This window comes from Phyllobates terribilis, unplaced genomic scaffold (genome assembly GCF_046119375.1).
Source record: "Phyllobates terribilis strain yellow unplaced genomic scaffold, ASM4611937v1 Scaffold_17__1_contigs__length_24005725, whole genome shotgun sequence".
In the NCBI taxonomy this organism is placed as follows: Eukaryota; Metazoa; Chordata; class Amphibia; order Anura; family Dendrobatidae; genus Phyllobates; species Phyllobates terribilis.
In genome coordinates this window covers 21,634,545-21,661,957 of record NW_027362777.1, presented here as the reverse complement: position 1 = coordinate 21,661,957, position 27,413 = coordinate 21,634,545, and the positions used below count along the sequence as shown (strand labels likewise).

The window sequence follows — 27,413 nt, the reverse complement described above, 5'->3', positions numbered from 1 at the left end:
TCTCAAGTGGGGTACCACAGGGCTCCGTCCTGGGACCTGTATTGTTCAACATCTTTATCAATGATTTAGATGAAGGAATTGAGGGTAAACTGATTAAATTTGCTGATGACACAAAGCTAGGAGGGATAGCTAATACTAGAGAAGAGAGAGAGAGGATTCAAAAAGACCTAAATAAACTGGAGCAGTGGGCAGCAACCAACAGAATGGTTTTTAACAGGGAAAAATGCAAAGTACTACATCTGGGCAATAAAAATGAAAAAAGCATATACAAAATGGGAGGAATAGAGCTAAGCAACAGTACATGTGAAAAAGACTTAGGTATACTAATAGATCATAGACTGAACATGAGTCAACAGTGTGATGCAGCAGCAAAAAAGGCAAATACAATTCTGGGATGTATTAACAGAAGCATACAGTCTAGATCACATGAAGTCATTATTGCACTTTACTCCTCTTTGGTCAGACCTCATTTGGAATACTGTGTCCAGTTTTGGGCACCACATTTTAAAAAAGACATCGACAAACTGGAGCAAGTTCAGAGAAGAGCGACCGGAATGGTGATCGGTCTGCAAACCATGTCCTATGAGGAACGGTTACAGGATTTGGGAATGTTTAGCTTGCAAAAAAGAAGACTGAGAGGAGACTTAATAGCTCTCTACAAATACCTCAAGGGCTGTCACATTGTAGAAGGATCATCTTTATTCTCATTTGCACAAGGAAAGACTAGAAGCAATGGGATGAAACTGAATGGGAGGAGACACAAATTAGATATTAGAAAAAACTTTTTGACAGGGTGATCAATGAGTGGAATAGGCTGCCACGAGAGGTGGTGAGTTCCCCTTCAATGGACGTCTTCAAACAGAGGCTGGACAGATGTCTGTCTGAGATGATTTAGTGAATCCTGCTTTGAGCAGGGGATTGGACCATATGACCCAGGAGGTCCCTTCCAACTCTACCATTCTATGAATCTATAACATGGAATTATGGAAATTCCCTAATGATTATTGACTAACATATTAATCTGATAATAAGAGCTTGCTAATGATCTCTATTACTTTTAGGGAAATTACAGAATAATAAAAGATAAGTGATTATACTGATTGGCCTTTGAACCTTACGTGCAAGACGGACTTAACTGAGAGTCAGCTTGACTTAATTGTTTACATATTAAAATAATGACTCATTAGCGACAGATGTCAGCCATAATTCTGAGATAAGGCAATGAGGTAATGTGTGGAAAGGTTCCTGATTTTTCCTACAAAAAGCCTATTTGAGACACTACTCAGTGTTAATTTGTGATTTCTCTGACCGTATAGATCCTATATACAATTTGGTGGCAGACAACTAAGACGAGAACACACACATTTTGTGTGCCCCTAACAGGGGGATCTTCATGCGATCAGATAGACAGATTATTGGGTGCGGCTGGGGAAAACCCAGCAGTCATGGTACACGTTGGTACCAATGACAAAGTTAGAGAGAGGTGAAAGGTCTTTAAAAATGATTACAGGGAATTAGGAGAGAAGCTGAAGTACAGGTGGTGTCTTCAGAAATACTGCTGATTCCACTACGTCACTAGAAAGTCAGCAGTAACTTAAGGAGATAATTGTCAGGAAGAAAGGGTTTAGGTTCATGGAGAACTGCGCTGACTTCTCTGTCGGCTACAGGCTTTACGATAGGGACAGGCTGCACCTCAATGGGGAGAATGCAGATGTGCTGGGGGAAAAAATGGTCAGATGGATGGAGGAGCTTTCAAACTAGGATCTGGGGAGAGGGAGGGTAGAGTAGACAGAGAGAGTGAGACATTCAAGGAAAGTAAGGAGCCGAGTAGCCGTAATAAATGTGCTAATAGTATTAAATGTCTGCAGGCAAATGCACGAAGTCTTGAAAACAAAATGAATGAATCAGAGACTCTTAAGTCAGCCACAGATTATGATGTGGTGGGCATTACAGAAACCTGGATGGATGAAAGCCATGACTGGGTGACAAACACAGAGGGTTACACTACATTGAAACGGATAGGAAAGAAAAATAGGTAAAGGGGTGGGAATTTTCGTAAAAAACAATTTAAGACCTCAAGCTCAATGACGACATGGGGGCAGGTTCGACAATGTACTGCACACATGTCCAACTTTTGATTATATTTGACCCACGACACCAGAACCACCACACTTATGTGAGGCCATTATTCTGCATGGAGGACTTTGTGGGGCCCATTATACTGGATGGAAAGCTATGTGGGGCCCATTATACTGGATGGAAAGCTATGTGGGGCCCATTATACTGGATGGAAAGTTATGCGGGGCCAATCATACTGTATGGAGGACTATGTGGGGCCCATTATACTGTATGGAGGACTATGTGGGGCCCATTATACTGTATACTGGTTGGTCCATGACTTTGTCCAGGTTTTTCATTTTGGCCCTTTGCATGTTTTGAGCTTTACATCCCTGATGTACAATCTGTATGGGTAATGTACATGGAAATGGCAATAATGGAAAGCTGCTAATTGGACTTTGCTACAAGCCTCCTAATATAGCTGAACATGAAGAGGATGATATGCTGCAACAAATTAAAAAGGCAACAAAAACAAGTCATGGTCAAAAGTGTTGGCTCCCTTGAAATTGTTCCAGAAAATTAAGTAATTCTCCCAGAAAATTATTGCCATTACACGTTTTGTTATACACGTTTATTTCCTTTGCATGCATTGGAACAACACAAGAAAACAGAGAAAAAAAGGCAAATTGAACATAATTTCACACAAAATAGGTCGGACAAAATAGTTGACACCATGCCAAAATTGTGAGTAAACAACTTTGTTTCAAGCAAGTGAAGCTTGTTCAAATGCAACTGTGGCAAGTAACAGGTGTGGGCAATATGAAAATCACAACTAAAACCAGATAAAGGGAGAAGTTGATTCAATCTTTGCATGAGTCTGAGGACTTGAAAACCAAAATTGTTGAAAAATATCAATAATTTCAAGGCTATAAGTCCATCTTTAGAGATCCGGATGTTCTTCTGTCCAAGGTGCGCAACATAATCAATAAATTTACAACACATACAGTCAAATATGGTGGAACTTCAAAAATGTTTTGGGGTTGTTTTGCTGCCTCTGGTCAGGTACCTTAACTGTGTGCAAGGCATCATGAAATCTGAAGATTAGCAAAGGATTTTGGAGCACAATAGAGTGCCTAGTGTCAGAAAGCTGGGTTTGCTTGCTAGGTCATGGATCTTCCAGCATGACAATGACCCCAAACATATTTCAAGAAGCACCCAGAAAATGGATGGAAACAAAGTCCTGGACAGTTCTGACCAGCAATGAATCCGGACCTAAATCCCATTGAACACCTGTGGAGAGATCTTAAAATTGCTGTTTGGAGAAAAATATAAAAATCTGAAAGTCCTCAGTGGTTGATACAATCTTTTCAGTTAGCCATTAGTCAGCAAGCTTTCGAGACTACTCAGGTCTCTTTATCAGACATAGTATAACACAAAACAAAAAAACAAGCAATGTGAACATTGCTTGTTTTTTTGTCTTGTTTGCATTCTGTGCAAATTAGGGGTGTGGCATCCGCCTTGTTGCGCTGGTCAGTATATATGTAGCTTACCACGGGCTTAGGTGGTCTGATATTGGGACCCGGTTCTATTTGTCTACCCTTTAATATGCATCACTTCAACTTTGATATACAGTAAGGTTTTTAATATAGACAGTGTAGGACCGTCCCAATTAGGGTCATCTTGTCGCTGGTGGGACGGCTTGTATACTTTTTTTGATCAAAAATAGTTCACTAAGTACACTATATTTCATATGCAACTTTGCATTACATTTATGTATAATGATGGTAGGGTATGTGATATATTTTTTGTCTTTTGTAGGTTTTGTATAGTATAACACAAAATCTGAATAGTCACATATTAATACACAACAGGGCACAGGAATAATGCAATAGATAAGACAAGTGACGTGAAGCAGAACTATCATCATGGGAGAGGGAGAAGCAGTTGTGGCCGTAAAAAGGTTTGGCCACAAGTAGATCTATTCTTTATTTTTTTATTGTGTGGTGATGAGAATTCATCCTTGTTCTAAGTTTTTGCCCTGTCTCCCCTACATACATGTCCCAGTTGGACATTTGGTACATATAATTAAGTACACTACATTAGTTGTGATTCAGCTGAAAGTACCTGGGATCTTGTGGTCCTGATGTGAGTTGGGAAACTTTATCTTGTCCGTGGTCATTATAAATGGACGGGTTTTACATTTACAGTTGGTGAGAATGAATTTTATAAGTTTCACCACAAAGATGAAACTATCCTCCCGGTCATGTAGATTGGGAGGAAGAAGGCGCTATGGTGGCTGCGAATTTGTAGACAGGGAACCGATGCCTGTCCGTATGGATGTATGTATTGTAGATTTAGAGTTTTTTTAAAATTGCGCCAGCGATAGTGGAATGGATTAGGGAGATGGGGTAATTAGTTAAAATTCCTTTATTGGGTTACAATTATTAAAATTGGAATAGAATAGGATATAAGATAGTCCGTAAGAAGTACACTAGGTCCGGGTGTGTACAGTAAATTTTCAATAAATAAAATAAAATAAAATAGAGTTCATAGATTTCAATACATGAATATCAGTTGAATAGGCCAGTAGGTAGTTCAATGGAAATGGGTCAGTACTGGCATATGATCCCGGTTTTCCTTGATGGAGGTATTGGTGCGAAGACCTGGTCAGACGTGGTGATCGTACCTCAGCGTAGTGGGGTTTTTTGCTTCTTTTTGGATTTAGCTAGGGAGGAGGGGGAGGGGGGGGAGAGAAAATATAATAGGAGTAAGATGATTCTTTTAGTATAGAGTTGTGCATACAGTTTGGTGATCAGGGGCGTGATCACGTACCTTCTGCCGGATGTGATTGGCCCACTTTTTTTTCGTTGATCCTGTCTGTGGGGCCTGTAGACTTCACAGTGTATTAGTCATATTCAACCGCTGTGTCAGATTCGAACATGGCCAATGTCCTGAGAAGGAAGAAGCAGGGTGAGCTGGGTCCTGCCTGGGGACCCTGTTTAAGTGGGGTCCGACCTTGGCCCCCTTGACCTTGTATCCTCCCAGTCAGTTTGCTTTCCCTCCCAGTACCTTTTTATTCCAACAATGTTAGGTTTCTGGGAGATTATACTTGTTCCCTTTATTTTTGGTTCTCCTTAGCTTGCCTTCTTTGCCCTATATGAATGTGTTTTTGTTTCTCACTCAGAGTTTTCGTATTTTCCTTCATACTTTCCTTTCCCCTGGTTGACAGTGTGTTGCCGCCTCCCCTCTGGTTCCTCAGGAGGTATGAGAAACTCCTCAACGGCTTATTAGTTAGTTGGGTGTGTGGTGGAGTTTTTAGTTGTGCAGCTAGGGCTGTTCTAGTCTGTACAGAGACTAGTTGGGTGTAGTTGCGGCATTCTCCCCTGTGTGGATTCTCCGGTGGTTATCAAGATGCGCTTTCTGGTTAAAACATTTCCCACATTCTGGACATGAAAAAGGCTTCTCCCCTGTGTGAGTTCTCTGATGTTTATAAAGATATGATTTGTTTCCAAAACATTTTCCACAATCTGAGCATGAAAAAGGCTTCTCCCCTGTGTGAGTTCTCTGATGTTTATAAAGATATGATTTGCGTCCAAAACATTTTCCACAATCTGAGCATGAAAAAGGCTTCTCCCCTGTGTGAGTTCTCTGATGTTTGATAACATTTGATTTCTTTGCAAAAGATTTCCCACATTCTGAACATGAAAATGGCTTCTCCCCTGTGTGAGTTCTATGATGTCTGATAAGATTTGATTTCTCTGTAAAACATTTCCCACATTCTGAACAGGAAAATGGCTTCTCCCCTGTGTGAGTTCTCTGATGTTTGCTAAGAGTTGATTTCACTGTAAAACATTTCCCACATTCTGAACAGGAAAAAGGCTTCTCTCCTGTGTGAGTTCTCTCATGTGCGATAAGATATGATTTCTCTGTAAAACGTTTCCCACATTCTGAACAGGAAAATGGCTTCTCTCCTGTGTGAGTTCTCTGGTGCCTAACAAGATCTGATTTCTGATTAAAACACCTCCCACACTTTGAACAAGAAAATCTATTCTTCGCTGTGTGAATTTTTTGAGGTTTAAGAAAAGACTGTTTGGGAGGAAAACTATTTCTATATTCTGAATGTGAAAATAGCTTCTTAGCATGAGGAGCAGTTTGTTTTTTAATGCTTGTTTTGTGACTTTGATTTTCCTTAGTAGTCGGTAATGAATCAGAAGACAGGACCTGTTTCAAAGGATCAGATGACAGATCATTGCAGTGAAGGGATGATGGTAAATCTGGAGAAATGTCATTCATTTCAATTGTATCCTGTTGGATCTGAAAATTATCTGATTTGAAAATTGAAGATGTCAGCTGTCCCTCTGATCTCCTGGTACAGACATCTGCCCAGAATAAAACCGAATATTATTTTTTAATAAAAAAATCCTTGAATTTTATATTTTTGAACATTTCTACTTAAACTGTCCATAAAAAAGGCAAGTTATATAAAAAAAAAATCACTTATTCACCAGGACAATGACTGTCTGATAGAAAACCTCATAGAAAGGAGCAGTAGAGCGTGGTGTTCAATTGTTTGTTCATTCTGCCTCCCAAATATGGAATAAAAAGACACCAAATGATGTTATGTAGGTGAAATAATACCAATAAAAACTTCTACTTATCTCACAAAAAACAAGCCCCCACTCAGGTCCATCATCTGTCAATGGAATAACAGAGGTTTCCACATTATTAGTGGCTCAAAGGCTCTTGAAAAGCAACATGGCTTCCATAAACCAATCCAGCAATATCCGCTCTCCCAAAGTCAGATCTCCCCCTCACTTCTGTGCCTTGCAGTGCGCCGAAACCACATTCAGCATCCATGTATTTGGCATTACTATAGTGAGAAGAACCCACTTAATTTACGGTGTGTGTCTCCTGGAGCACAATCTGGGCACTATGTGTTGGGTAATAAAATAGCATATTTGCAACTTTCACTCTCCAACATCCACTGCGTGCTAATTTCTGGAAAGTGACTGTGGAGTCAAAATAGTCACTACTCCTATAGATTAATTCACTGAGGGTTATAATTTCCAAAATGGAGTCACTTTATGGGGATTTCTACTGATCTGGTCTTCTACCATTTTGTTATATTAGGGCTTCTGCAAAAGGTGTGTCCCATCTCGTCTGGGACGTCTACTTCTCCTCCTGCTTCGACTTGTGTGACGTCTGCTTCTGTCACCAGGAGCCGCCTTATTCATTCTGCAGGTGGCGCTGGTGATAGAAGAGACGTCAGAACCAGAAGCTCTGGGCGGCGCAGGCTCTGTCCAGCCACTAAGATTAGGGTTGCTGGTACCTGTAGTACCATCCAGTCTGGCAGTATGGGTGTGTGTGCTGTCCAGCTGGAGTAATCTGCTCCCGGCTTCAGCCAACTGGAGAGCACCGCACCCTACTAAAGCTGGAAGCATATCGCCGGAAGCTGCCAGATACAGCCTTGTTCTCCTCTGGTTCAGTCCTCTGTGCTCAGCTCCCGGCTTGTGTATTTGTTTCTGTTGTGACCTCGGCCCGTTTACTGACTACTCTTGTGTCTCCTGATTTTGTATTTTCTCTGCCCTCCTGGTTCTGACCCGGCTACCTGACTATTCTTCTTCCCATCTCACTCCACAGAACAGCAGGTAACACCGTGGCCCAAGCCTAGGGGTCTCTGTGTAAGTCCAGATCCATGTAGAAGGGATAAATGGTGATGGGCAAAGTAATTTGTGAAATCTGTAAATGGGGTAGATAGTGCCAAGCCTAATCGTGGTAGCCATCTTTTGAGCTTCCAAATGACCATAAACAGTGCCCCCAATACATTGTCTCTGGGAACTATTCCAGCAAAATCTGCATTCCTAATAGCTAAATGGCGCTCCTTCCCTTCTTAACCTGCCATGTGCCCAGACAGTAGTGTACAACCGTATACAGGGTATTGTCAGATTCAAAAGAAGTTGGAAAATAATTTGTAAGGTCCATTTGTTTTCTTATCCTTTGTGAAGAATTCCAAAGTTATCACCACATAAAGTGACACACGTCAGATTTGAAAAATGGCCCTGATTAGGAACAGAAAACTGACTGCAGGAAGGGGTTAAAGCAGAGGATTACTGAAGTCAAAAACTGTGACTATAGACAATAACACATCAACTGAAATGAACAAACTCAACAGTCTCCATCAGAGAAAAATGAGTAACTAGTGGTGAAACCTCTCTGGGGTAATTGGAGTATGGGGCTCGGTGGCTCTTGGCAATCTAAACTATCGTAAGGAACAATATTTTCTGTCAGATGAGTGTCAAGAAGAAATATTAGACATTTAAAGTGAACTTTTTTACAATACTGCAGAGCTGAGGTGTCTTAAATTTAGATCTCGGGCATTTGGAAGAGGAAATGGAGATCTTTCTGAAAGACGACCAGGGAGTTACAGACTCACATAAGTGAGGCCGGCCGATCCCACCACAATGAAACTACGAGGGTCAGTCAATAAGTAATGCCTCCTATTTTTTTTCTCCTTAAATAAGGTAGTTATGTTAAATATTCGAATTTGGCACAATTCCTCAAACCTTCTTCTCCAATCCACAGCAATTGCAACTTCCTGCACCAACAGGTGGCAGGACTGTATCCGTTTGCAAAATGGCTGACATCGATGTTCGTATTAGACAACGTTCTGTGATTGAATTCTTGCATGCAGAAGGTGAAACGCCCATTTGAATTCATGAGAGACTGAAAAATGTGTACGGTGATGCAACAGTGGATGTCAGTACTGGTAGACGATGGGTTCGTCGCTGTAACACAGCTGAAGGGCCATCACCGTTGGCTGACAAAATGCGGAGTGGCAGGCCAGTAACCGCAGTGAATCCAAGCAGCATTCAGCGAGTCGATGACATCATTCGTGGTGACCGCCGGGTGACTGCAGATGAATTGTGTGCCATTATCTGCCTCAGTAAAGGCAGTGTGATGAAAATTATTGGACAACTGGGATACAGAAAAGTTTGTGCACGGTGGGTCCCAAGAATGCTTTTTACCATGCTGGAATACATGCCCTTGTTAAACGGTGGACCAAGACTGTGGAAATGGATGGAGATTATATTGAAAAATGACAAATTAATTGTTAATGTTGTGGTTTTCAACCTATGTAATTGCATTTGAATTTCTTGCCAATTAAAAGGAGAAAAAAAATAGGAGGCATTACTTATTGACTGACCCTCGTATCATACAGAATGAACTTGTAAAAAAAAAAAGAAAGAATATGAAAACATGTAACATCCCCAACAACAATGTACGTATGAAGGGAGAAATCCAACACTAACCTGGAGTTACACTCATTTATGGTGGACTATTGAAGCTACTATGAGTCCTGACCAGAAGAGTAGAGAAAGTATTAGCACCCCCATTTCAGGAGAGATTGTGCAGTAATCTGAATTCCTTAGGATGAAAACATAATGTAATTTATGACGTGGAGTGAATCCATGAAACCAGGGCTGGAGCCAACACATCTCCTGCAGGCGTGAATAAATGTATATTACAGCCATCAGCCACGCACAGCTTAGAGATATATCATGGCACAGGTGTAATGTTTTTTGTGTAGTTTATCACAATCCTGTTTGAAGTTAGTCGGTTTTAAAAGAAATAGAACAGTCAGGATAAAGGGAAACTCTGCTGTTATTGTACAGAAATTCACACTTGTCCCTCACTGCACATTTAATGTCGATCATAAAAGTGAAGCTTGGCCAGAAAGACTGGACCTGGTCTTGTAGGGACCATATGAGCACATTCAGCCGCACAGAAGGGAGAGAAGGTAGATTCATCCAATAAGATATCAGGGATCTAGGAAGCCAACACCATCATTACCCTCCACTTTCTCTTACAGGCCCATCATAATATTTTTCTTCAAGTAATTTTCTGGCTTTGTGGTTTACAGATCTGGGCAGGTAACGTCTCCTAAATCACAGGGTGTAGGTGGATCCTCCAGGTTGTAAGTTCTATAGAAAAGGGCTTTCACAATTTCCCAAAGTAATTTGAACATTTTCGGACGGAAGAGAATGTTTTGGTCTAGTGGCAAAATGGTGATCACACGATTGTGATACGGCCGGACTACATCACCGATAAAGCAGCCACAGTCGGTGACTGAGAAGAATCTGTGACTTCTCTGTATTTAGTGGTTACTACTCACCTGGGTAGTCATATGTAGGAATCTCCTCTTTACACCGCTCATCATCCCTCACATATGTCTCTGTAGTATTAATATGGGTCAGATCTTCACCCTGAAACAAATATTGTAAAAGTCACAGACAGATGGAGAAGTCACATCTATGATCAGCTCTAATCCTGCCATCTCCACCGTTCTCATTACACAAATATAAAACATATAATACTGGTGGATAAAACAGAACTGAGCACAAGACCTTCACAGCAGTCTACACATCATAGGGGAGATCTCATGACACCTTCTCTCCATCTACCTGATGATCCTGAGGAACATTGGGATCTTCTTGTTTACAGTTCTGTGGAAGAAGAGGACGGGGACATCTGTCTGGTGTTGTCCTCTTACTGAATAGATCTGGAGGAAACACATACAGGGACTGAATTCATTCTTTCCATACAGATAATTATAGGCCGTGTGTATTTAGTCCTCTCTATTACCTGGTGATGTGAGGGGCTGGGTAAGCTCCATCATGATGTCCTTGTACAGATCTTTGTGTCCTTCTAAATACTCCCACTCCTCCATGGAGAAATAGACGACGAAATCCTGACACCTTATAGGAACCTGACAAATACAATGATACCGTCATCCCCCCGATCCCTTCATAGCGTTACTGTATAATGTCCCAGCATTCCCAGCAGTGTCACCTCTCCAGTCAGCAACTCAATCATCTTGTAGGTGAGTTCTAGGATCTTCTGGTCATTGATGTCCTCATGTATCAGGGGGTGAGGTGGAGGCCCAGTGATTAATCTCTGGTTATGGAGAGACACATTAATAAATCTCCCTCCAGACATTTCCAGGGTCCTCACCTCTCCAGTTCTGTCCATCTGTTATTCCCATAGATAAGAATGATGTAATGTGACGTCATCAGAATCTCTCACCTCTCCAGTAAGCCGGAAAAGGATCTCCAGGGTGAGGTGTAATATCCTCTCCGCCATCTTGTCTCTGTCCATATCCATCTTTGATGGATAAATCAGGAAAATTTTCTTATGTAGAAGATCTTCACTGAGAGGATCTAATATTGTAGGGACCTGAATGAGAAGAAGATGAGCCGATGTAACATCATAAAAATCCTGTGTAATAATAGAGCTATTGGAGATAATGAGGGGAAACATATAAGGAGATTTATTATTTTACAGTATTTAGTTTTTTCTTTACATCTATTAATAAAACCTATATATTTTAGGCCACAGACAACAAGCAGTTTCTTCCCCGGAGTCTGCAGCTGAACACGTTTCTCATAGACTCATCTTCTATAAAGCTAATTCTAGTCTAATTTTCTGACACTGGAATTGACATTGAGAATAACCTCGGCACTCAATGGTTCTTATAGAAAAAATTTTTTTTAATGCAGTCCAAAAACAAAAGTAAACGTTTCGGTCGATCTGACCTTAATCAAGAACTATTGGAAATTGCACAAAGAACAAAACAATAAATAAAAGAATAATAATAAGTAATAAAATAAAAAAGCATATACAAATGGATCATAGCACAATAACATGATAATATCTCTTGTTTAACCTGAACAATAAACATGCTGTCAAATAGTGCATAATATTTCATCAAACCCCATTAATGCAGATACATCATAGTATAGAGCAAGTATATATACAAATTGATGAGAGGCGACACCTACTAGATTGCTGGATGGTGTTCAAAGGTAGGGATTCAAAAGTGTGGAGATATGGTGACACTGGTTGCTTGGGTCTGCAGAAAAGAGCAGAGAGTGGCAGACTCAGAGTTATCAGCTGAGAGGGACTGTGGAGGCAGAGATAGACCGATTAGAGCTGGACGTAGCATACCTGTGACCCAGAGTTCCTGGTTATAAGGTGGTGCTGCACGTAGTGGCTTAGAGGATCGCGGTGTCCACCGCTAGTTCCTGGTGCTGTGCGCGTTGTCCTGCAAAAAGCAAACATGGCATCTAAGAAGGTGTGACAGAGTTCGGCTGAATGCCCCTCCTCCCCAAGTACTCGATTGTATGGGGCTGCCTAGTTCCTACAATACTGAAATGCCTAATAATGGTGTCTGGGCCTGCAATGTACGAAAGTCTATTAGGCCGGGCCAGAGGCAGCGTCCAATAAGTTACCTTTTAACGCCCCATAAACATTAGACTAAAGTTGCATGGAAGCACTGATTTTGGGGGTTTTGGTTGACTATATAATGTATTTGGGGGCCTCCCGACAGTACCAGTCAGTCATACAAACCACAGGAAAGCTGGAATATTTGTGTGTATGGAGGAGTCTGGAGAGATAGCCGTCTACCAAATAAGTCAACACTTATCTCATGTGTATGGGGCCGTTACTATTGCACAGGCAGTGATAATACACGGCACTACAGTAGTACAGTGCATCACCTGAGCGATCAAAGGCTTGTATGTTGTATGATCGCACTAATGAGAGTGGTTTAAAAAAGTTTATAAAAAAAGGTTTAAAAAAAGTTTTAAAGTGAAAATATCACAGTTTTAGCAAAAATAAATATCCATCACTATAGGGAAAACATGGATATAATGGTAAAATGGAGAGGGAGGTCAGCTCACTGTTTATTCAATGCACCTTGTCTGAAGATCACCGCATGGAGCCGCCCTGGTCAGGGACATTTCAAGGTTCAAGTAGAGAAAGGAGGAGAGATGGATTCTCCAGCATTGTCTATATTGTTAAAACCTCACATTTATTGTGAGTTCATAAAAACTGTTGTGATGGCATACCAACAAGTGCCCACATACCAAACCAATGCTTATTCCTGATTTACAACATGCGAGTCTCTGTGATACTTTTATATCCTTCCCTTTCCTGGGTGTCCATTGATTACTGAGCACTTCTCAGACAATTTAACCCTGTATTGTATGGAAGTAAAAGAGAATACACAAATACAACTCATGCATGAGACATTCAATAAAATCACTGGAAATCAAAGACAAATACAATTAATTGCACTGTAATATTAATCCGGTCTGATGTTCATTCCCTGTGGGGCTCAAGTTTGTAATTTTAATATCCAATATGACTTTCTATTTAAGATTTTTCTTTTCATATCTCCACCTCTTAATGGTTTATAAGCCTTTTCTATTCCTAATATCTGAAGGATCTGATATCCCCTTTATGTTTTTGTGAAAAGCGTCTTGAAACCACAGACAGGTTTAATGTTGTGGGATTGATTGCGTCAGATAAATGTCTTCTAATACATGTTTTTAGTGGACCTGACGTCCATCCCACGTATTGTAGTTTACTCTCTATACACTCTATTAAATAGATGACCCCTATAGTGTTACAACTGATGAAATTGTGTATTGCAAATTGTTGTCCCGTTAGGTTTTCTTCAAATGTGTAGGTTTTATTAACATAGTTGCACGCTTTACAGGGTGTATGTCCACATGTAAAAAAAAAGCCCTTATAGGATAACCAAGTCACCAAATACCGGCCCATTAAGACATACTTTGTCACTCTTGTATTCCCTACTGATTGAATCCCTGGACTAGCCTAAAACACACTTCCAATCTCAATGGGAGAGAGATCTGGGTTGCACCTTAACGAGAGATCAGTGGAAGTGAATCTTCACCTTGACACACATCATCAATCAGCTCGCGATTTCAGGAGGCCAGCTATAAACTGCTTTCTCGGTGGTACAGGGTCCCAACTCGCCTACACTCTATATTCCCAGATGCTAGTCCCATGTGTTGGAGATGTGAGGAGGAGGAGGAGGGTGACCTACTACATATTTTCTGGACCTGTAAACTCCTTTTGTTAGAACTCTCCTGTTAGGTTTTTTCTATTATGCTGGTCACATGACCGTTTTTGCCTATTTAATCCTGCTCCGCCCTTCTGGCCTTGCTGGACTTCATTGTGATTTCTACTCTTAAGCTAGCCAGGTGCTTTGTTACCTTTCTCAGTCAGTTTAGCTAGGTCTTTTGACCTCTATGTTCTATGTTGTTTGTTTGTCTTTTTACTGCTACAATTTCTGCTAGGAGGTGTCCATCTTTCTCCCAGTCCCTAGTTCTTGTAGGGATCCCTCCCTCACATCTATAGGTCTTCGTTCAGACTAGCTGAGGACTTTAGCGGGTCTGATCGCAGGATCAGGTTCCCCGTTACATTGTAGGGATCTAGCGTAGTTCTATTGTAGGGACAGATCTCCTGTCTTTCCTTAGTGCTTGTAGCAGATCATAACACCTTTCTCCTTTCTGGGGAAAAGTTCTACTAGTGATTAGTAAATTCACTGATCTTATTTCAGACCTTGACCCAGCTTTCGTCCTTCTCAATCACAGCAACATCCCTTTAAAAACATATAAAAACTCGATACTGAGACACTTGATCACGTCTGCTAGAGCAGGGTTCCCCAACTCCAGTCCTCAAGGCCCACCAACAGGTCATGTTTTCAGGATTTCCTTAGTATTGCACAGGTGATGGAATTATTGCCTGTGCAGGTGATGCAATTATCACCTGTGTAATACTAAGGAAATCCTGAAAACATGACCTGTTGGTGGGCCTTGAGGACTGGAGTTGGGGAACCCTGTGCTAGAGCATGTATTCCCTTGCTATGGAAAAGTAACACTATGGTTCTCCAAAATAAATGAGATTATGCTAACGGACGAACTCCCCTCCATGATCAATAACTCCCATAATAAATTTTATAAAACATGGTTCTACTAGAGTTTAAATCTTCCGCTGATTACCTTGACCTAATAGGGGAAAGCTAAGTCTATACTTCAGGAGCCTATTTGACGTTACCCTAACCCTCTTACCCATACATCCATTCCCCCACTTCCCTTTGTCTTTGTGTGTATTTGTGTTTTTAGTTTTAACTACTCGTTTTTTCTTTTATAGCCCTTATTTGTTAATCCAAATGAATATGTAATGACTTAATGTTTAAGTCTGAGTCACCACGCTGGTATATCCTAAAACACATTGAACCAATGTTCTACCAGCGACTCTACTTTGTATTGTGTTTAATTATTTCATTTTCAAATGTTTTGGAAATACTGGTTATTGTTGTGGTTATGGGGTCATGTTTGACCTACTACTTGTTGCACAACTAGTACCCGGTGTTTGTATTTGTATTTCCTTTTCAAAACTTAATAAAGATAAATTTATAAAGGATAATCAAGTCACATTGCGTTTGATATTTGTTTCTTGAAAATAACTAGGTGAAAGTTTTCCGCCCAGTGTAGAAGCCTTTTTGGATACAAAACTCAAACAAAATATGCAGAAGAATTTACAAAGTCTGGAGGATGGATCTCAGACATCGAAAAAACTAAGTTTGAAAGAGATATCAAAGACTACGAGTCAAATTCAATTTACACATGGAAATGGAACAAACCAAGAGCTACTATTCAGAAATACAAGTCACACAATAAATTCAAAGGTAATAGAGGAGAGCGGAGGTCAGCTTCACAAATCCCAATGTGTCCATGGGTTCCTCTAATTATAATTCTATGAGGACTTATCTGATGTATCAGTGGGATCAACTAAAGACAGAACAAAAATAAATTCTCAAGTATTCCCCACAATTCAGCACAAAACAACAGGCCGGAAGGAAGCTCAAACGTGCCGGACATGTGCGTTCCATGATGGAGTGCATCACGGTCTCCTATCTGCGAATGTGCATGTCAGGAAGCATGGGTTCCACACCGGAGCGCATATGGTATTGGATTGCATACCACCAACAAAGAAAAATCCTATCTGTGAGATCAGCATCATGGGAGACTAAAAACAAGTATTTCACATCCTCCCATCATGCAATAGGCATGTAGATCTATTTTATCACTACAGAAAATATGGGATGATGGCCCACAGTATACTCCTAAATGGTCAAATTTGACCCCTATTGCATAGAGATACACAAGGAACACCACACTTCTTAATTATGAAATAGTAGATGTAGGATATAACTGATAAATAATTCTGATATAGAAGCTCAGATATCTCGATGAAGTACAATATGTGAACCCCATTCACTGGGAACTGAGTAGCAATAGGTAGAGTATAAAATCCAAAAATGTAATCCCGAATGGGGCTGCATTAACACGAAACAGGCATAAGAAATTTTCTCATTCAGTCCCTTAGGGGCTCGTGAATCCAGTCTAAAAATCCACTCACTTTCTTTTTTGAGGATACATCTATTGTGATCACCTCCAATCACATTGGGTTTAACCACCTCAATGATACAAAAGGAGATGTCTCCGGTTTCACCTCGATGTACACTGTTCATGTGTCTCGCTAATGGGGTGTCCCGACCATGGCATATATCACCCAAATGCTCCCCCACCCTCCTCCTAGACTCCCTCTTGGTCTTGCCTACATAATCTAGGGGGCAGATGCATGTGGCCATATATACAAGTTCTGAGGTTTTACAGTTGGAATAATCCCTCTGAAAAAAGTTTTTACTCGTGGAGGAACTCGAGAAAGATTTACATGGTCTCATCCAACTAAATGTACAACATTCTCCACATCTAAAGAAACCGCAGATTCTTTTATCTAGCCAAGTCCCCTTGGGTGCAGTTTTTTTTGTAGAAACTATGCAATAAATGATCCCTAATTGACTGACCCTTTCTGAAAGTTATTGTGGGTGTAGATCCCACAGGACCTCCAGGTCAGGGTCAGCCACAAGTATATCCCAGTGTTTTCTGAGGATATGAAAGATACAGTCACTCTGATTGTTGTAAGTTTTTCTTACTCGTGTCGTCCAATCTTTTTCTTGGTCACTTGGGTAGGCATGGAGGAGTGTCTGTCTCTCCAATTTTTCTGCAAACGATGCGGAATCCAAAATGTACCAGGAGTACCCTTTTTCCCTGAATCTGATGTTCAAGTCTATTGCCTGTATATTAAAATCCGTGACATTATGGCAGTACCTTCTCAACTATAAAAATTGGCCCTTGGGTATTCCTCTTTTTATGGAGATGGGGTGGTGGCTATTCCACTTCAATAGTTTATTAGTGCTTGAAGGTTTATGGTAGATGAGTGTCCCTAGGGTCCCATTCCAATCTTTCTTAATTAGAACATCCAGGAAAGGCAACTGGTAATAATAAAATTCAGATGTAAATCTCAGGCCCACTCTATGGATGTTGAGTTCCCTGACAAATTCAAAAGATTGTTCACTCGTCCCTGACCAGATGATAAAAATGTAGTCAATATATTTGTACCATACCCCAATATATGAATGCCACCACTTATGATCATCCCTGAATATTGTGGTTTTCTCCACCAGTCCAGGGATAAGTTAGCATACGAGGGGGCACAGAGGCTCCCCATCGCAGTACCCCTGAGCTGGTGGAAGTACTTCCTGTCAAAAAGAAAGAAGTTATGAGTAAGAGTGAATTTTAGAAGATCCTCCATGAAGTCATTATGTCTGCTACACTCTACTGACCTCGATTTCAAGAAATGTCTTACTCCTCTGATATCATCCTCATGCGGTATATTACTGTACAAAGCCTCGATATCTAGTAAGGCCTGCACCCCTACATGCCTGTATACAAGCTCGAGGGTATACATGTAGGGGAGCAGGCAAAGGGAAAAACATTTTACAGAGGGATTATTCCAACTGCAAGACCTCAGGCGGTACTGTGAGAACATTATACTGTGTGGGGGCATCATACATACTGCATAAGGGGCATAATGGGGGCATTGCACTGTGTGGGGGCATCATACATCCTGCATAAGGGACATAATGGGGGCATTACACTGTGTGGGGGCATCATACATCCTGCATAAGGGGCATAATGGGGGCATTGCACTGTGTGGGGGCATCATACATCCTGCATAAGGGGCATAATGGGAGCATTACACTGTGTGGGGCATCATACATACTGCATAAGGGGCATAATGGGGGCATAATGGGGGCATTACACTGTGTGGGGGGCATCATACATCCTGCATAAGGGGTATAATAGGGGCATTACACTGTGTGGGGGGCATCATACATCCTGCATAAGGGGCATTACACTGTGTGGGGGCATCATACATACTACATAAGGGGCATTACACTGTGGGGGCATCATACATACTGCATAACGGGCATAATGGGGGCATTACACTGTGGGGGGGCATCATACATACTGCATAAGGGGCATAATGGGGGCATTACACTGTGTGGGGGCATCATACATCCAGCATAAGGGGCATAATGGGGGCATTACACTGTGGGGGCATCATACATCCAGCATAAGGGGCATAATGGGGGCATTACACTGTGTGGGGGGCATCACACATACTGCATAAGGGGTATCATGGGGGCATCATACATACTGCATAAGGGGCATAATGGGGCATTACACTGTGGGGGGGCATCATACATCCTGTATAAGGGGCATAATGGGGGCATTACACTGTGGGGGGCAGTAAAGGGGTCCTGTACTATGAGAACAATACGTTTCCTCCCTTCCTGTCTCCATAGTTGGGTCGTATGTATCTATTACAGGAAACAGAACAAAGACCTTATGATTCTTATAAAGGGGCAACACAAGACCCCAAAAGCGTCTCCGTGCTGAAGGGGTTAATGCCCCCTGCACCCAGTAATGGGGTCTCCACATACCTCCACCTGCAGAGCCGCCACCACATAAATGGCTGCTCTGTGCGCACAGGAGCTGTGATGAGGTCACAGGAGGGGAGGAGTCAGGGGTCACATGATCAGGGGCCTCAGTGGATGCAGGACTCTGCTGTGCAGGTTGTCATGGTGCTGGATGAGCTGAAGTTTATGTGTGGGGTCAGGAGGGGTTTACTGTGTGGATGTAGCAGAGCCGCGTGTGTACGAGGTGTACGGAGCGGAGCCGCGTGTGTGCGAGGTGTATGGAGCGGAGCTGTGTGTGTACGAGGTGTACGGAGCAGAGCCGTGTGTGTACGAGGTGTACGGAGCGGAGCCGTGTGTGTACGAGGTGTACGGAGCGGAGCCGTGTGTGTATGAGGTGTACGGAGCAGAGCCGTGTGTGTACGAGGTGAGCGGAGCCGCGCATGTACGAGGCGTACGGAGCGGAGCCGTGTGTGTATGAGGTGTACGGAGCAGAGCCGCGTGTGTACAAGGTGTACGGAGCAGAGCCGCGTGTGTACGAGGTGTACGGAGCGGAGCCGCGCGTGTACGAGGTGTACGGAGCGGAGCCACGCGTGTACGAGGTGTACAGAGCAGAGCCGCGCGTGTACGAGGTGTACGGAGCAGAGTCGTGTGTACGAGGTGTATGGAGCAAAGTCGTGTGTACGAGGTGTACGGAGCGGAGCAACGCAGAGGTGTACGGGGCGGAGCCGCGCGTGTACGAGGTGTACGTAGCGGAGCCGCGCGTGTACAAAGTGTACGGAGCGGAGCCGCGCGTGTACGAGGTGTACGGAGCGGAACCGCGCATGTACGAGGTGTACGGAGCGAAGCCGTGTGTCCGAGGTGTACGGAGCGGAGCCGCGTGTGTACGAGGTGTACGGAGCGGAGCCGCGTGTGTACGAGGTGTACGGAGCGGAGCCGCGTGTTGACGAGGTGTACGGAGCGGAGCCGCGTGTTTACGAGGTGTACGGAGCGAAGCCGAGCGTGTACGAGGCGTACGGAGCGGAGCCGCGCGTGTACGAGGCGTACGGAGCGGAGCCGCGCGTGGACGAGGCGTACGGAGCGGAGCCGCGCGTGGACGAGGCGTACGGAGCGGAGACAAGGTGTATGGAGCGAAGCCGTATGTGTACGAGGTGTATGGAGCGGAGCCTCCTGGCGGGCAGAGATGCCGTTTCCCTCACCGCCACAGTCCCGGTCCGGCATCCTCCAGCTCCCCTGCACCTGCTGCTGCTGTTCCACGCACCGCGCACAGCTTCCCGGGCACTGTGCTTAGGCCACGAGCGCCGTCCTAAAGAGTCCCCGGCCATTTGCCGAAGGACCATTCCTATATAAAGCACCTCCTCCAAATTGGAGGTGCCTGTGCAAGGTTGTTGTTTGTGTGCTAACACTGTCCTCAGCCCTCAGGTCCCGCTGCCTGTCAGTCCTGCACGCCAGCCTGTCTGTCAACCGTGCCCGCCAGCCTGTCTAGCAGCCGTGCCCGCCAGCCTGTCTGTCAGCCGTGCCCGCCAGCCTGTCTACCCAGATCACCTGTCAGGCCACCTGCCGTGCCCGCCTGCTCGCCAACCCAGATCACCCATCTGGCTACCTGCCGTGCCCGCCTGCTTGCCAACCCGGATCACCTGTCAGGTTACCTGCCGTGCTCTCCCGCTGTACCTGTCAGCTTCAGCCATCTGACCCGTGGGAGTCGCCTGCTCTCACACAAGGTCGGTCCCAGTGTGGCACCTGGTCCACCTACCCGGTCCCTCCTTGGTTCACGGAGTCGACTAGGCCGCCGTGCGACCAGGGTCGGTCCGAGTAGGCACTTAGTTACGCCCCTTTGGTCCCTCCTTGCATCCCAGCATAGAGGTTTCACCACCCGGATCCGTAACAGTTTGCACAGGCCATGAAACCCGGTGGCTCCCAGGCTCCTTTGCTCTCTGACCTGTACCAACAGGATACTATCCTGTCCTATCTGCGGACAGTCAACTCCCATCTGGACGCGCTGTCCACCCCTACTGTGTCCACCTCTATCCAAGCGGCACCCGCTCCAGCGGCACCTCAACCCTGGGCGCTGTGGACCCTGGCTCTCTGCGCCTCCACGTTTTGGTGGTGATCCCGTACTATGTCAGGGCTTCATAAATCAGTGCACGCTGCACTTTGAACTCCTGACACACCAGTTCACCTCCGACAGGGCCAAGGTGGCGTTCATCATGTCTCACCTCACTGGAGAGGCGTTGGTGTGGCTTAACCCTTTGTGGGAGAGAGGGGATCCTCTGGTGTCCGATCTTCAGGCTTTCCTCGCGGCCTTCTGGAAGGTGTTCGATGAGCCTGGACGAAAATCTCCTACTGCCTCCTCACTTCTCCGACTCTGCCAAGGGAGTCTCACTGTGGGCCAGTATGACGTACATTTCCGAACCCTCGCATCTGAACTTGCCTGGAGTAATGAGGCCCTGGTGTCCACCTTTTGGGAGGGCCTTTCCGGACGGATCAAGGATGAGCTAGCCGGTCGTGACATATCTCCCTCCCTGGACGACCCGGTGTTATTAGCTACCCAGATTGACATTCTTTTCCTGGAACGCGCTAAGGAGATGAACCGTGAGAGGAAACCTCCGCGCCTCGCTCCCGTCATCCAAAGTCCAGTCTCGCAACCTGCACTCCCCCGGGTGTCTTCTCCAGAGCCGATGCAAATTGACCAAGTCAAGATGGTCAAGTCTCACCAGGAGACCCGTCGTGCTGAGGGGAGTTGCTTCTATTGTGGCAATAATGAGCATCTTATCCGCTCTTGCCCAGTGAGACCGGGAAACTCCAGTGTCTAGAACTGCTCGGAGAGGTCATCTTAGGCAAGAATTTTTCCTCTCTGCCCTTGACTCTGTCCGTTTCCGTTACCAGTGGTGAGACCCGCTTTTTTGAGACTACCCATCTTGATTCCGGAGCTGCTGGGAATCTCATCCAACAGGCCGTTGCAGAGCATTTTCAGATTCCTACCATACGTCTGGCGGACACTTTAGCAGTCTCCTCTGTGGATGGAAACCTTCTCCCTGAAACCATCTTGCTGGTCACTGAGCCGGTAACTCTTCAGGTGGGAATGCTGCACTCTGAGAAGATCTCCTTTTACGTACTGTCCGGTCTCTCTCATCCCATCTTGCTTGGCCTGCCTTGGTTACAAAGACATGAGCCCGTCCTGAACTGGAGCTCGGGAGAGGTGCTCCTTTGGGGTCAGGAATGCCATAAGACCTGTCTGGTTCCAGTTCGTCCTGCTCAACCCCTGTCTACTCCGGCTAACCTACCTGGCCTGCCAGCACCCTACTGGTCCTATGCGGATGTGTCACGGGTGTGTCGCCACGAAGATCATCACGATTACACAGCCTGACTTCTCGCAGCTGACTTTTTGGTGCTTTGTGTTTTTCGGCAGTGAGGGAGTTAATTCTCTCTCTCTCTGTGCTAGACGAGGTCCAGCCTCGCCCAGCTGCAATCAATGCTGCTGTAGTGAGACTCCTTCAAATGCCTGCTGGTCTGTTAGGGAAGTGTCGGTGAAAGCATTTCATGCAGACTAACAGAGCGGATCGTGGTATTTGGAGTTTCAGAGATAAGTGTATTTGGAGCGTTTTTTCCCTTCCTCGCTTTATCATTTATCTCCTTTCCCGTTGGTGTTCCCTCTGTTGTAGTTGTGTAGTTTTTGTATGCAAGGTGGTTTTGGTTTTTCCCTTGTACTATCTCGTTCGTCTAAGTACTGTGTGTGGGCATATTATTACTTGTCCCCTTTTGTTGTGATCGGGGTCCTTCTCAGGACTAGATTACTTAGGTGCAGGGATCCTCAGGAGGTAGGGGTTACGCTGGCGGCCTGGACCTCTGTACCTTTAACAGTACCTCCAGGTTGAGGGATTAGTCAGGGCCCCAGCTTAGGGTCAACTTAGGCCCCCTACCTCCAGTATACAGAGACAGCGTGACATTTTCACCGACCACTTAGTTTTTTTCCAGCTACCATGGATCCAGTAGCCGGTCTAGCTCGGCAGTTGCAGAGTTTGTCCATGGAGCTGGCGGACGTTAGGTCCAAGGTTTTGTATCCTCAGGAGCAAGCCGGACCAGAACCTAAAGTAGCTCTCCCTGACAGGTTCACTGGGGGGCGGGACAAGTTTTTTGTTTTCCGGGAGGCATGCAAGTTGTACTTTCGGCTGCGGCCTCGCTCATCGGGGAGTGAAGAACAAAGGGTGGGAATGGTCATCTCGCTCCTACAAGGGGACCCACAATCTTGGGCGTTCTCTCTTCCCCCGGGCTCCCCGGCTCTCCAGTCAGTGGATAGGTTTTTCGCTGCTCTGGGACTCGTATATGATGACCCAGATCGGATCTCCCTTGCTGAGTCTAAGTTACGTAGGATTCAGCAGGGAGATCGTCCGGCGGAGGAATTCTGTTCGGAGTTCCGTAGGTGGGCCACGGACACCCAGTGGAATGACCCGGCTCTTAGGAGCCAGTTTTGTCAAGGTTTATCCGACAAATTACAGGATGTGTTGGCACAGTATGACTCTCCCGCGTCACTGGAAGCCGCTATGGCCCTTGCTATTCGCGTTGACAGACGGCTTCGGGAGAGGTGCGGGATAACTCTACCCCCTGTGATGACTCCACCTCCTACAAGGTCCCCTCATATGGTTGTTCCCCTGGTCAGTCCAGAGGAGCCTATGCAATTAGGAGGGACATCATTTCGGGGGAGGGGACCGGTGGTGCGCCATAAGACAGGAAGGTGTTTCTTCTGCGGGAGAAAGGGACATTTTATTGGGGGGTGTCCATCCCGTCCCTTGCAGAGTGAAGAGTCGTCGGAAAACTGTTGATCCCAGGTTGTGTGGTGGACGGCAATCTGGGAGTAGATATTTCGTCCCTAGGTTCGTCTCAGTTTCTCGTACCGGCGGAGGTGGTGGTGGGTACGAGAACTGAGAGGATATCTGTTCTTCTGGATAGTGGGGCCGGGGCTAATCTGGTTGATGCTCGGTTTGCCCGGGTTCAAGGTATGCGATTGAGTGAGTTGGCTAAACCCATCCCCATATTCTCGATCGATGCCAGGCCTCTCGGTCAGGGAAGTTTTTTGCAAGCTGTGCATGACGTAAAACTTCAAGTGGGGGCGATACATAAAGAACTGTTGTCTTGCTACGTGTTGGAGGGTCTTCCCACTCCTATAGTGTTGGGCCTTCCTTGGTTAACTAAGCATAACCCGGTTATTAATTGGCAAACCAGAGAGATAAGCCAATGGAGTAAATTCTGTAATAAAAACTGCATGAACACGGTCATCGGTGCGGTTACTCCTTGGGTCTTACCTCCATTTCTGGCGGACTTTGAGGATGTATTCTCGGAGAAAGGGTGTCAGGAACTACCTCCTCATCGCGTGTATGACTGTTCTGTAAAACTGCTCCCTGAGGCCAAGTTACCTAAAGCTAGGTTGTATAACCTTTCTGGTCCTGAGAGGCAGGCCATGAAGGATTATATTTCAGAAAGTCTGGCTAAGGGGCATATTAGACCTTCATCTTCACCGGTGGCTGCGGGGTTCTTCTTTGTTAAGAAGAAAGATGGAGGCCTACGCCCTTGCCTGGATTTCCGTGAACTTAATCGGATTACGGTCCGAGATCCGTATCCGCTCCCACTTATTCCCGATCTCTTTAATCAGATCGTGGGCGCCAAATGGTTCTCTAAGTTGGATCTCAGGGGGGCGTACAATCTGATTAGGATGAAGGAGGGGGATGAGTGGAAGACGGCGTTTAACACTCCGGAGGGGCATTATGAGAACCTTGTCATGCCATTCGGTCTGACTAATGCCCCGGCGGTGTTCCAACACTTTGTTAATGACATTTTTCGCCGCCTGGTGGGACAGTTTGTTGTCATATATCTGGATGATATCTTAATTTACTCGCCGGATCTGGTGTCTCATCAGGAGCACGTTAGGCAGGTGTTACAGATCTTGCGGGATAATAAACTGTATGCCAAATGGGAAAAGTGTGTGTTCGCCGTACAGGAACTCCAGTTTTTAGGCTTCCTGGTTTCAGCGTCCGGTTTTCGTATGGACCCTGGGAAAGTGCGGGCAGTTCTTGAGTGGGATCGGCCAGAGAATCTTAAGGCACTACAACGTTTCCTGGGGTTTGCTAATTATTACCGGAAGTTCATTCGTAATTTCTCGTCCATGGTTAAGCCTCTCACAGACATGACTAAAAAGGGGACGGATTTTTCTAGGTGGTCTGACAAGGCTTGTCAAGCATTCTCCTCCTTGAAAAAATGTTTTGCCTCGGCACCCATACTCATTCAACCTGATGCGTCACAGCCATTCATTGTAGAGGTAGACGCTTCCGAGGTAGGGGTGGGAGCAGTATTGTCACAAGGTTCGTCCCCTGGTAAGTGGCATCCGTGCGCCTTTTTCTCTAAAAAATTGTCGTCCGCTGAGAGGAATTACGATGTCGGCAATAGGGAACTCTTGGCCATTAAGTTAGCTTTTGAGGAGTGGCGCCATTTTTTGGAGGGGGAAGTCCATCCGGTCACCGTCATCACCGATCACAAGAACCTGCTATATCTGGAGTCCGCGAAACGTCTGAATCCCAGACAAGCTAGGTGGTCATTGTTTTTTACCAGGTTTAATTTTGTCGTTACATATCGTCCTGGGTCAAAAAATGTAAAGGCGGATGCCTTATCTCGTAGTTTCCCTGGGGCCGGGAATACGGACGACCCGATTCCTATCCTTCAGGAGGGGGTGGTGGTTTCGGCAGTATGCTCTGAGCTGGAGGAGGAGGTATTGGAGGCTCAGGGGGACGCCCCTGTTGGACCTCCGGGGAGACTGTTTGTTCCAGATCAGTTGCGACAAAAGGTGATCGAGGCACACCATAACTCAGTTTTCGCAGGACACCCGGGGAGTAGAGCAACTGTGGATCTCCTCTCGCGTCGGTTTTGGTGGCCTAACTTACATAAGGAGGTGGTAACTTTTGTCGCGTCCTGTGGGGTTTGTGCGCGCTCTAAGACCTCACATACCCGTCCATCTGGGGCCCTCTTACCTTTGAAGATCCCGGAGCGTCCTTGGACTCATCTGTCTATGGACTTTATTACGGACCTCCCTCCGTCTTCGGGTAAAACGGTCATACTCGTTGTAGTGGACAGGTTCAGCAAGATGGCACATTTTATCGCTCTTCCGGCTCTCCCTAATGCTAAAACTCTTGCGCAGGTGTTCATTGGGGAGATTGTGAGGCTTCACGGGGTACCCTCCGAGGTGGTGTCTGATCGGGGGTCTCAGTTTGTGTCCAAGTTCTGGAAGGCGTTTTGTGCACGGCGGGGGATGCATTTGTCGTTCTCATCGGCTTTTCATCCTCAGACCAATGGTCAGACAGAACGTATGAACCAGAGCTTGGAGACATATCTCCGGTGTTTTGTGTCAGAGAACCAGGAGGACTGGGCTTCTTTCTTACCTCTGGCAGAGTTTGCTCTTAATAATAGGCGGAGCGAGTCCACTGGTAAGTCCCCGTTTTTTGGGGCATATGGTTTTCACCCCCAGTTTTGTACTTTCAGTAGGGGGGGCTCTTCGGGGGTTCCTGAGGAGGAACGATTTTCCTCATCACTCGCTTCAGTATGGAGAGGGGTGCTGAAGAATCTGAATACTATGGGGAACCGATACAAACGTATGGCTGATAGGAGGAGAGTGTCTGGTCCGGACCTAAGTGTGAACGATCGGGTATGGTTGTCTACCAGGAATATAAAACTTAAGGTTCCCTCCTGGAAACTGGGTCCCAGGTTCATCGGGCCGTACAGAATCAGTTCTATAATTAATCCGGTGGCATTCCGTCTTGACCTCCCCCCTACGTTTAAAATTCACAACGTGTTCCACAGATCGTTGCTTAAGAGGTATGTGGCGCCGGTGGTACCGTCACCTTTACCTCCCCCTCCAGTGGTGGTCAATGGTAACTTGGAGTTCCAGGTATCGAGGGTCATCGATTCACGCTTTAATCGCCGGTCCCTTCAGTACCTGGTTCATTGGAAAGGGTATGGTCCTGAGGAGAGGATGTGGGTTCCTGCGTCGGATATTAACGCAGACCGATTAGTTCGGGCCTTCCACACGACTCACCCGGATAAACCTGGCCCTGAGGGTCCGGAGGCCCCTCGTAGAAGGGGGGGTACTGTCACGGGTGTGTCGCCACGAAGATCGTCACGATTACACAGCCTGACTTCTCGCAGCTGACTTTTTGGTGCTTTGTGTTTTTCGGCAGTGAGGGAGTTAATTCTCTCTCTCTCTGTGCTAGACGAGGTCCAGCCTCGCCCAGCTGCAATCAATGCTGCTGTAGTGAGACTCCTTCAAATGCCTGCTGGTCTGTTAGGGAAGTGTCGGTGAAAGCATTTCATGCAGACTAACAGAGCGGATCGTGGTATTTGGAGTTTCAGAGATAAGTGTATTTGGAGCGTTTTTTCCCTTCCTCGCTTTATCATTTATCTCCTTTCCCGTTGGTGTTCCCTCTGTTGTAGTTGTGTAGTTTTTGTATGCAAGGTGGTTTTGGTTTTTCCCTTGTACTGTCTCGTTCGTCTAAGTACTGTGTGTGGGCATATTATTACTTGTCCCCTTTTGTTGTGATCGGGGTCCTTCTCAGGACTAGATTACTTAGGTGCAGGGATCCTCAGGAGGTAGGGGTTACGCTGGCGGCCTGGACCTCTG

General features: G+C 45.3%; 1 protein-coding gene across 1 annotated transcript in view; it reads right to left on the bottom strand.

The window, feature by feature from the left end:
- Positions 1-4,467: 4,467 nt before the first annotated feature.
- Positions 4,468-27,413, bottom strand: part of LOC141176205 (uncharacterized) — a 52,517-nt gene continuing 29,571 nt past the window's right edge. Inside the window, exons 10-15 of the mRNA XM_073660191.1 lie at positions 11,143-11,286; positions 10,909-11,013; positions 10,702-10,825; positions 10,521-10,618; positions 10,232-10,322; positions 4,468-6,437 (exon numbers count right to left, since the gene is read on the bottom strand). Coding sequence (XP_073516292.1) covers positions 5,413-6,437; positions 10,232-10,322; positions 10,521-10,618; positions 10,702-10,825; positions 10,909-11,013; positions 11,143-11,286 — 1,587 coding nt within the window. The 3' untranslated portion in view covers positions 4,468-5,412. The remainder of the gene's footprint in view (positions 6,438-10,231; positions 10,323-10,520; positions 10,619-10,701; positions 10,826-10,908; positions 11,014-11,142; positions 11,287-27,413) is intronic.